Here is an 11,661-nt window from a genome sequence, read left to right on the forward strand (position 1 = left end):
ATTCATTTATTTATTAGATATTATTTATTATAATGATCTTGCTTGGTCTATAAACACCATGCACTGTGCTGTGTTTTACCTTTCTGTGTTTTTCTTATTTGCTCCTGTAAAGCTGCTTTTGAACAATGCACATTGTGAAAAGCGCTATATAAATAAAATTGAATTGAATTGAATTAAATTCCAAATATTGGAGAGACAAGTTTTGCAAAGTAACGGTTCTTCTCGGTTTCTTTTGATTGTTATCAGAAAGAATCTACAGGCACTCTATTGTTTGTGAATGTGTACTGGAAGTTAAGTTGGGTTCACAAAAGTGCACATGCGCAGTAACATTTGTTTATGTTGTTAAGATGAAACAGTCTATAAAAATACAGGTGCTGGTCATATAATTAGAATATCATCAAAAAGTTGATTTATTTCACTAATTCCATTCAAAAACTGAAACATGTATACAAAGTATTATATTCATTCATTACACACTGACTGATATATTTCAAATGTTTATTTCTTTTAATTTGATGATTATAACTGACAACTAATGAAAATCCCAAATTCAGTATCTCAGAAAATTAGAATATTACTTAAGACCAATACAAAGAAAGGATTTTTAGAAATCTTGGCCAACTGAGAAGTATGAACATGAAAAGTATGAGCATGTACAGCACTCAATACTTAGTTGGGGCTCCTTTTGCCTGAATTACTGCAGCAATGCGGCGTGGCATGGAGTCGATCAGTCTGTGGCACTGCTCAGGTGTTATGAGAGCCCAGGTTGCTCTGATAGTGGCCTTCAGCTCTTCTGCATTGTTGGGTCTGGCATATCGCATCTTCCTCTTCACAATACCCCATAGATTTTCTAAACCAACTTTATGGAGATGCAGATTTAATTTTCCAACAGGACTTGGCACCTGCACACAGTGCCAAAGGTACCAGTACCTGGTTTAAGGACCATGGTATCCCTGTTCTTAATTGGCCAGAAAACTCGCCTGACCTTAACCCCATAGAAAATCTATGGCGTATTGTGAAGAGGAAGATGCGATATGCCAGACATAAATCAACTTTTTGATGATATTCTAATTATATGATCAGCACCTGTACATCAAATATCGTATGTATCATCTTTATTATTTTATCATATTTGTTACATATTTTTATCTTACAGCTTAATCTTTTATCTTACAATCTAATATCTACAGACAAAACATGTTTTTGACAAAACATTTGTGGGTTGGAAGTTAAAATTTTGTAATTGGACCGTTCTATTTGTAGTGTAGTGTAGCCGTGTGTCATTTTTTTCATGGGATGTACATTGGTTGTACTGTAAAAAGGATTGTAATCACTTTCTGCATAGAAAGATGAGAGAATTGATGACAAATACATCACATTTAAACCTTTTCAAGAGATGGATGGGCATCAGAAGTACATGTCATTTTGTCTGAAAGCACATACTTTCATCAGTACTTTATGAAAAAAAACTATCAAAAATGATTTGTGACAAATGCATAAATGTCTGGAGAACAAGCCCGCCAAGAAATTCCAACATGCTTGCCTTTCACACCAACAGGTGTTATTTTGATGATGGACTGATTTTCTGGCTGCTTATTACCATAAATATTTTCCAGATGAAAAGGCTTAGGTGTCACATTTGAGCTACATTTGAAAAGCATACTGTATATTACCATTCACAATCATAGAAAGAAGAAAGCTCCTGTCTTACTTCTTCTCTTTGTGAAACTTAACTGACTGTGACTGTCATTGGTGCATGTTTAGAATACAAAGCATTATGACATATTATTGTACAAGACACTTAGAGAGAACACATGCAACAATATTTTACATTGGCAGGCTTTTTATGATAAACAATGTGGAAGCAATCTGCAAAGTTAAGCATTTAGGGGCACATTTAGGGTCATGAACACTTCTATGACATCATCAGTAGAAGAAGACAGGATGATTAATGATTTAATGGAAATCTTAAACCTACAGTATGTAACAAAGCTTTTGAAACACCAAACAGTTGAGCTGTTAAGGTTAAAGATGCTCCTGCCAAATAGGTTCCCAAGATTTGTCCCCTCTGGAAATCTGACAAGACACAGATTTCAAGAATTTCTTGAACAAACCACTGCTGAACACAACTTACATTTACATTTAGCAGATGCTTTTATTCACAGCGACTTACAAATGAGGTAAACAATAGAAGCAACTAATATGCAATATAATATGCAATATACGTAGACAAAAGATCACTGCAACTTTACAGTAGCCTACACACATGATTTGAACCCCCATGATATGGCTGTTCATATTATTTTGTCCAGGATTAAAATGGCATGTATGCCAATTTTCATTTTAGGGTGGACTATTCCTTTAAGCTGTGTGCAGAACACCAGCCCCAAGAGTTCCTCTATGCTGTGAATGCAGATGGAAAGATGGGTAAGAATCCATCCACTGCCGTCTCTTAATGCTGTGAGATAAACCTTATTGGTCCATCTTCTCTTCGATTGGTGTGTAATGCTTATTTGAGATAAGACTCCTGTACTTATCTTGAGGATGAAGCAGAGTGGGGTTACAGAAAATATAAAAAAAGTGTGGGCTTTGACCCTGGGAAATACATTGGAGTCTGTGAAAAGATACCGTCCCTACTGACTGGCATGTTCTCTGGGGTTCCCTTTTCCTGTTCTCTTAATTTTTTCGCCATTCTTTAGTGGGATGGATAAAAAGTAAAGCATTTTCATTAACACTTTACAAAAATGATGTAGTTTTTAACATTACTTAAAGGTCCAATGTGTTGTTTTTTGGAAGATCTAATGACAGAAATGCAATATATTATACATAACTATGTCTTCAGTGTATAAAGACCTTACACATAATGAAGCGTTATGTTTTTATTATCTTAGAATGAGCTATTTCTATCGACATACACCGCTGGTCTCCTCACATGGAATTGTTTCTACAGTAGCAATAAAAGAACAAACTGCTCTACAGAGTGGGTTTTACGTTATCTCCTTCAGCAAAGAAGCAAAAACGCGATGGCATCTTAGTTCTGTGCAACCACCGTAGTGCTTCGAAAGGGAGGGGTGGAGTGAACAATTGGTTGCAATTCGGAACCTCACCATTAGACGCCGCTAAAATTTACACATTTCTCCTTTTATGCATTGGCTAACATGAACTAACAAGAAGTAATATTTTTACACCATTTATAAATATCAGCAATTACTAATACATTTAAAAAAATATTTGTTAACATTAGTTAATGCACCATGAACTTACATGAATATTGGTTAGCATTAACTTTAACAAAGATTAAGACATGCTGAAAAACTAAACTGCATATTGTTAATTCATGTTAGCTAAAACAATACTATATTACTTCTATACTACTATTTTACTGCTATAACTAATGTTACCAAACTCAACCTTATAGTGTTCAAATGCATTTTCCCAAAACAATTTCCAACCAATATATGTATACAACATATACAGGATATATATTCAACATAGATTTACGACTTGACAATAGAAATATAGGACTAGAAATAAGACCAAAAATAAATTAAGTAAAAAAACACTATAAATTAAAAATGATTTATTATAAATATTTTTGTACACATTTGTGTACACACACGCACACGCGCAGCTTACAAGATCTTTCCTATTAACAGCAACTGCCATTATTTTTTGGCCACGTATGCCATTTTATAATTCATGTAAGACCAAACCATGTCCTTCTTTTCAAATGTATAAAATACATTTAATTAGCTGTTCAGTATAAGCACTGATACAAAGACTACACATCTAATCTTTGAAATTGGTTCTAAATCATTTGCTGCTTTGACAACCAAAGCAAAACAAAATAATATATTTCCCTTCATTCTGTACACCACCTGAGACAACTGTGTGCATTGAAAACATTACATGCAGTATCAAACAACACTCCAAATTGAGCAGTAATGTAAAGCATTAAAAATGAATAAAAAAGGACGCTTCCAAACATACTATCTGTAGGGAGCCATATTACTGCCAGGCATGAAGGATCCACTCTGAATTTTCTTCCCCACCCATCATGTAAATTCTTCTTCTTCATGAATTAGTCATGAAGTTAATGACCTCCCCCCAGTGTCATTAATAGCAGGGTGGCTGAGTTTTTTTAACTAGACCAGCCCTTCTCAAAGTCCGGATCCGGACCTGGAGGCAAGTCGATCCGGACCCACATCCATCCACTTCATATTTGAAGTGCACTCTCATCAAACCTCCGTGGCACACAAACACGCAGAGGTGTGCGAACCAGTGTTGCAGTGTTTACAGACTTATTCAGACAAAGCGCATAGCAACTAGTGACATTTTGGATAAACCTTATCTTTCATTCAGTAGAAAAATGTTGCCGGGTTCTGATCTCCTAACTCACGTAAGCGACGAGTCTTCAAAAAAGCCACATTCCTCTATAGATGAAAGTAAACTTATTAAAGAACTACAGATTATGTTTCGCTTTCTATTTCCCTGGAGGGGGGACATGTGTTGTGTGTAGGTGTTTGTTTTGGCGGTTTCTTATCATATCCCACAATCCCCTGGCTTTAACAAGCAGATGCGCCCCGTAGTAAAAAAATAAATTTGTCTGTACTGACGCACACACACTATCAGTCTGTGGCTTTTAAATCAAAACATAGGCTTCAGCTTTTAAAATACATTCAATGCCATTAGCATCAGCAGTCCCATTTTCCTAGCAAAAAATTAGGCAAATGAAAAGGTTAAACGGAGTAAATAACACGTTGTTATAATAACACATATTGTTTAAATCTATTTATGGCAGTTGAAACTTTAAAGTTTTTGCAGTAGGTAAATGAAAACTCTTGCTTGGTTGAGAAATCATGTGTCACAGTATTAAGCCTAAAATGAAAGTGGATATATTTAATGACTGCGTATCCATACACATCCATATAAAACTACACACTAGTTCTATATTTCCCTCCATTTTTCAGAATAAAGCAAATATAATGAATTGTTTTAGAAACAAAACAAATGTAACTATAATAATGATGAAAAACAAAAAATGAATAACAAAAATGTCTTATTTTAGCATCTTCATATTAGCCAAACTTCATCAACAGTTTGTAAAAATACTTAAATTTTGCACTTTGTGCTATTTTATCATTCATCTTGAAATAGTATTGACAGAGTTCACATATATTCTAGGCTCTTATTGGCTGCTTTTGCTTCATTATTTGGTCCTAGCCATCCATATTAAAAATATTTTTATAAGTAATACTTGTTTCATGCTGGTCTTGTTTTTAATTCAGCTCATTTCATCATTTTATTAACCCGTTTCATGCATAAATTAGGATTAGGGGCCGTTCACATTTCATGTCTAAAACCGTGTGGCAAACGCGAAACTTTCTCTTGTCACAAGACCCACGGTGCACGCGCGGCAAAGTTGAAATATTCCATCTGGATGCGGCGCCAACGCGCCTAGAAAAATGTGCCTGCCGTGTCTACATTTAAAATAACGAACTTGCGTGCGCAACAGACACAGAATGTGAATCACGCCTTAGTTTTCTTCACATTCTTATTGCTTTTTAGGGCATGAAAAACTACATAGAAATAGATCTGAATGGTGTCTATTGTACTAACTCTTTATGCATGAAAAGGGTTAAAGGGAAACGTGGCTGATTTAGCCTGTGTTACATCAGTTCTTACCTAACATACTGGAAAGCTCTCGTCTGAGACCCTGGCCCGTAAACCTGAAAGAGTGCAGAAGCCCAATAAACGTCAAAACGTTCAGAGTTGCTACAAAGTGAGTGAGGAATGTTCAATTCACTACATAACATTCTCAAGAGTATTGAAGGGTTCAGAAAAAGCAAAAGTGTTTCCACCTACAGATACTTGTGGTGTGATTATAAATGACATTATTTTAACTTTCCAGACTGTAATACTTCAATATACAAAACATATTTCACCATTTAGTCACCCTCATGTCATTCCAAACCTGCTTGACTTTATCTTTCTACTGCAGAATCCAACAGAAATGTTGGTAACCAAACAACACACCACATACAGGTTTCAAACAACATGCGGGTGAATAAACAATAGGGATGGGTACCGAGAACGGGTACTTTTTTGGACCGTTACATAATTGGGTCGATACCAGAGTATCGATAATCTTCATGACAAAAGATACTGTTATCCATACTTGCATGTTTTATCTCAGTGTATTCGGGTGTTAAATGGCGAATTAGAGGCTGCTGCCTGTCATTTTCCATCCCTGAATGATATCCGAATGGCGGAAGTTTGCTCGACGTATGTGTGATATCTAGGGTCATATGATTTCCGCGATGTATTTGTAATCTGCTTGTTTTGCGTGTTTATGAGTGAAAGAGTGGCATGGTTGCGCTTGTGGAGCTTCCAGCGTCCGCGTTTCACAACGAGGAAGCTTCCGTCAAACACCGCTTTGCGGCAACCCGTCAAAATAAAGGTCCTTTATTTGAGAACAAGTTATAACATTGTTTTTAATAATTCGGCCACGGAGTATATTTACTTACTTTAGTAAATTGAAGTAAATGTGCTAGTAAAATTATAAAAAAAAGAGTACATATAATTAAAAAATATTACTTGGTAAGAAAATAGTACTTAAATTTATGTAGAGCTAAAACCAGAAAGGAAAAAAGAAATACGGTCTACCAGCCAAATAAACATAGTGATGTAAAGTAAATATGTTGAATTACATTATGATGTGCTCCTATGCACATGCTAAGTGCCGTAAGTGGTATGCTAAGGAACACATGCACACGTTTTGTTATGTGGCATTTTCTGTTTGCTCAGAAGCATTTGTAAACTGCCATTTTAAAGCTCATCTGTAATAAAGAAACTTAAAATATTTAACATCTTTTCACATCATGTGTTTTTGCATCAAATTATAGAGCATAGTATCGATAGCGGTATTGATAAGTACCGGTATCGATAAGCAGTATCGATATCGGAATCTTTAAAATCTTAACGATACCCATCCCTAATAAACAATGACACAATTTTCTTTGGGTGGGAACTATGACCTTCATAATGTTTTTACATTCTTAAACCATTTAAAAATGGATCGTTTGGAGATGTGATTAAATCCTCCACTGTGTGTGGATGAGGTGAAGGGGTCTTACCGTCAGTGGCTCTCCTTGTAAAGCCTGCAGAATGAAATTACTGACCACTCGCCCATCATTCATGTGCATGCGAGACCCGAAGGTATTAAAGATCCGAGCCACCCTCACCTCCACTCCCTCCTGTGAGACACAAGCACATGCAAAATACCATCATCTCTTAGGTTTCTATCCAGAGTTTAGGGCTATGCTGAGAATATCAAATGATGATACATTAATGATTCATTCAATCACAATATTGCACAAAAAATAAATTTATTACAGCAGGGTCTAAAAGTCTAATAGTGTAAAATATGCAGCAGGTAATCTAAATAAAGGTTTACCCTGAAAACAACTTTTTTCTTTACAAAATGAACAATGTTGAATCATTTTTGAGTTATATGTCAATGTGCCTGTATTGTTTAGCTTAATAAAAAAAGGATTTCAAAATCTTTTTGATCTTTTTATATATTATGGTGTATTAAAAGATGACACATACATTACGTGATTGATTGCGATTAATCGCATCCAAAATAAAGTTTGTGTTTAACATATAGGGTGCGTTTACATTTGGCATTAACATGCGATCCGAACAAGCAGATCGGATCTTCAGACAATCAGGACACAGCGCGTTTACACTTGTCAACATCAAGTGGCTTCCACATCTGGATATCTGATCGGATCGCTATAGTTTCCCGCCCATTATTTTAATAAGCCTGCAATTTAAAAATAGCCCCGGTGCGGGGAGATTTCACACAACACGTATAACGGGGAGGATGAGCATGTTACAGATTTGATACACTGGAAAGTATCCGCTTGTTGAAATCGAAGCAGCGGTGGGAAGTAAACAACGGTTAAAACGATTTTGTAATGTGTTTCGGGGTGACTCGTCTGCAGTCGCGCTTCAAGTTTGCGGCGTTTTACCGGCGATCGTGAAGGAAAATAGACTCTTTGTAAACCGCGTGGAGACACAGAATATATGTCTGTGCTTCCCCTTCTCCCAGAGACTTCTCTCTACCGTTTATATGAGATAAGCAGCACATGCGCGCAAACTGATGTCCACCAGGTGGGAAAGAATATTTTCGTCTCGTTTTTATTGGTTGACGAAAATGTCAGTATATTTTTATTACAGTTGTCGTTATCATGCATTAATTTTTATTTAGTTATCGTCTCGTTTTCGTCAATGAAAACAGGTTGTTAACGAATACTTTTCCTCGTAGTTTTCGTCAACGAAATTAACACTGGTGTCAAAGGCTTTTATTGACGATTACATCATGCTGGAAAAGGCATTGTTCATTACCAAACTGTTCTTGGATGGTTGGGAGAAGTTGCTCTCTGAGGATGTTTTTGTACCATTCTTTGTTTATGGCTGTTCTTAGGCAAAATTGTGAGTGAGCCATTCCCTTGGCTGAGAAGCAACCCCACACATGAATGGTCTCAAGATGCTTTACTGTTGGCATGACACAGGACTGATTGTAGCGCTCACTTTTTCTTCTCCGGACAATCTTTTTTCCGGATGCCCCAAACAATCGAAAATGACTTCAACCCCAGTCCTCAGCAGTCCAATCCCTGTACCTTTTGCAGAATATCAGCCTGTCCCTGATGTTTTTCCTAGAGAGAAGTGGCTTCTTTGCTGCCCTTCTTGACACCAGGCCACCCTCAAAAAGTCTTGGTGGTGCCCTGATCTCACAGCTGAATCTAATGTAGAAGACGATCCTGGCGCTTGCTGGACTTTCTTGGGCACCCTGAAGCCTTCTTCACAACAATTGAACCTCTCTCCTTGAAGTTTCTAATGATCCGATAAATGGTTGATGTAGGTGCAATCTTACTAGCCTTGCATGTGAATCCCTTTTGTGCAAAGCAATGATGACTGCACGTGTTTCCTTGCAGGTAACCATGGTTAACAGAGGAAGAACAATGATTTCCAGCACCACCCTCCTTTTAAAGCTTCCAGTCTGTTATTCTAATTCAATCAACATTACAGAGTGATCTCCAGCCTTGTCCTCGTCAACACTCTCACCTGTTAACCAGAGAATCACTGACATGATGTCAGCTGGTCTTTTTGTGGCAGGGTTGAAATGGAATGTACATGTTTTTTTGGACTAAGTTCATTTTCATGGCAAAGAGGTACTTCACAATAAAATTCAATTCATTTGATCACTCGTCATAACATTCTGGAGTATATGCAATTCGCCATCATAAAAACTGAGGCAGCAGACTTTGTGAAAATTCATATTTGTGTAATTCCCAAAACTTTTGGCCACGGCTGTACAATCTTGTTTCTGTGTGTAAATGATATATACGGTGTATTCAGAGCTCTGTGTCAAGCTGTGCGGCTGCCCCTTCTGTCTTCCGGGGACGGTACGAGACACGGCAGCAGCGCTCGGGACAGCGGGAAAACAGAGAGTATATTACGGCGTAGGCTATACAGTAAATAGACACACACAAGTAGCCTATGTTGGAAACAAGCTGATATAGTGTTGCTATTCGTGTCTGTGACATGAAAATAAACAAATCAGGGCTCCAGACAAAAAAATCTGTTAAGGAGCCATTGGCTCCCATAGGGGGAAAAAGCAGGCGGCAAATTATTTTTTTGAGAGCCATATAACATGAACTTACATTTTTTAATAAAAAATACTTTGTTAGCCTGTTGTGTGTAAATCTTCCCTCTCATAGGTTTTGCTCAAAGTTTTTCTTTCAAGTTGTTTTCCCTCATAAGCAGGGTCATACAGAACATACAGGACTTTTTTGTTAATTACAATGTGTTTACATTTGTACACGAGTACAAATGTGTGTAAATGTTGCTGCCTGTCTATGCATTTAAAGGCAGATGACAGCAGATTGGGTTCTGCTTATTTAAAAGAGACAAGAGAAGTGTTATTGATTATATAAGACTGATTAAACTCTGAATTCACCTGACCAAATTCCTCTGAATTCATTTGAACCAACAGAAAAGGTGCATGTCAAGACCATATTTATATAGGGCTATTACACAGTAAGAAAAATTAGTTTTTAGAAAAATATTTTTATTATTATGTTGATTTTAGTTTGTAATAATGACACTTTACCACATGTTCACAACACAACGTAAAGATAACTTCAAATAAAACTTAACAAGAGAATTCGCCTGTCGTTCATTCTTGCTGTGAACGGATTTGAAATGATACAGCGGTGTCTTATAACAAATACGTTCCCTGAACTCCTCAGGCTCATTAAAATCCATCACAGCAAACAGCACATACTACTAACACGCTCACATTGTGTGTGTCTACTTGTCAATAACAAGCGCTAAAATCCACAGTTTTCTGCGGAGATCTGCGAGCGCTTATTCCGGTGCTGCCTCATCACACGGAGAGCCGAGCGCTGGCGCTGAGCGTGCGAGAAACTGCTTGTACAACCTAGTGCTGTAGTACTCGAGTCCGGTCTCGGACTAGAGTCCGGACTCGAGACGTTGACCATAATAACCATAATAAATGTATCGACAGTGCGCTTAAAAGGAAACTTTTTGCAACAAAACTTTCCCCGAAACACGTGGGACAACATCCAATTTCGTAAGACACCTGCAAAGGCATCACAAAGAGAGGTAAGTTAATGCCATGTTTCAGAGTTAGCATTGCATTTGAGTATTTTAGAAAGTTTGGAAAGTAGGGCTTAAAGATAAGATTGATCGTATTTTTATTGTCATTGTGATGAACATGTTATTTAAGGATGGGCACCGACGTGCTTATAAACGAGCCGTGGAGGCTCTGCTCTTTCAAGCGGCTCCTCTATCGAACACGCACGGGCAGGCGCGCGCACGCACGCACGCACACACACGCGCACAAAAGTGTTCATTGCTGCACAACCTTGCTGTTAGGAGGGCTGATAAAAAAGTTCCTTAAAAAAGTAATTGTTGTGAATTCCCCCTCTAAGTATATTGTGTTTTACCGGTGTGACGCGTGAGGTTAGGAGGTACGTATGTTACGTAATGCAGTGTTTCTAGGGCAGGCGGACTTGGCGCAGCTGCTTATTCATAGAGTTAATCAGACGCAGCTGTCCGTCAGCAGACTAGCACTAGGGTCGTTTTCATGCGCTAGATAAAGTTTATCAACCAGTAAGTTTGCATTTATGTTTGCTAACAATGGCACTGTTTGTGTAATGCGATTGCCATCTGTGTAATTCTTATGTTGGTTACGAGATAACGTTTATGTTTGCACTTGCACCTGCAGTACATTAGCCCGCTAGACTGCGGTCAAGCCAGCCGCGGTTTGAAAATACACGGTCAAGCCAGCCGCTGTTTAGGTTCAGATGCGCGCTTATTGAGTGGTTTACGGTACATTACGGGAACACCGCTTGTAAAGCTTTATTTAAATGTAGATGATCCGCGTCTCTTGTCAATAACATATTTCTTGTTTTACGTTTAGAATATCTCGTTTTTGTCGTAATTTATGCAGGTTTTTTTCTCCGAATGTTTGCATTATGATTGCTGTAACGTTATATTGTGAAACCAATGTCTCTGTCTGTATCTTAAATATGTATTATTTTAATGCCTTCTAGACCTTTGTCCTGC

General features: G+C 37.5%; 1 protein-coding gene across 1 annotated transcript in view; it reads right to left on the minus strand.

The window, feature by feature from the left end:
• Positions 1-11,661, minus strand: part of uxs1 (UDP-glucuronate decarboxylase 1) — a 188,017-nt gene that overhangs the window by 26,917 nt on the left and 149,439 nt on the right. Inside the window, exons 10-11 of the mRNA XM_057335651.1 lie at positions 7,137-7,256; positions 5,686-5,729 (exon numbers count right to left, since the gene is read on the minus strand). Of these exons, the coding sequence (XP_057191634.1) occupies positions 5,686-5,729; positions 7,137-7,256 (164 nt within the window). The remainder of the gene's footprint in view (positions 1-5,685; positions 5,730-7,136; positions 7,257-11,661) is intronic.

Source organism: Triplophysa rosa, linkage group LG6, assembly GCF_024868665.1.
Source record: "Triplophysa rosa linkage group LG6, Trosa_1v2, whole genome shotgun sequence".
Taxonomy (NCBI): domain Eukaryota; kingdom Metazoa; phylum Chordata; class Actinopteri; order Cypriniformes; family Nemacheilidae; genus Triplophysa; species Triplophysa rosa.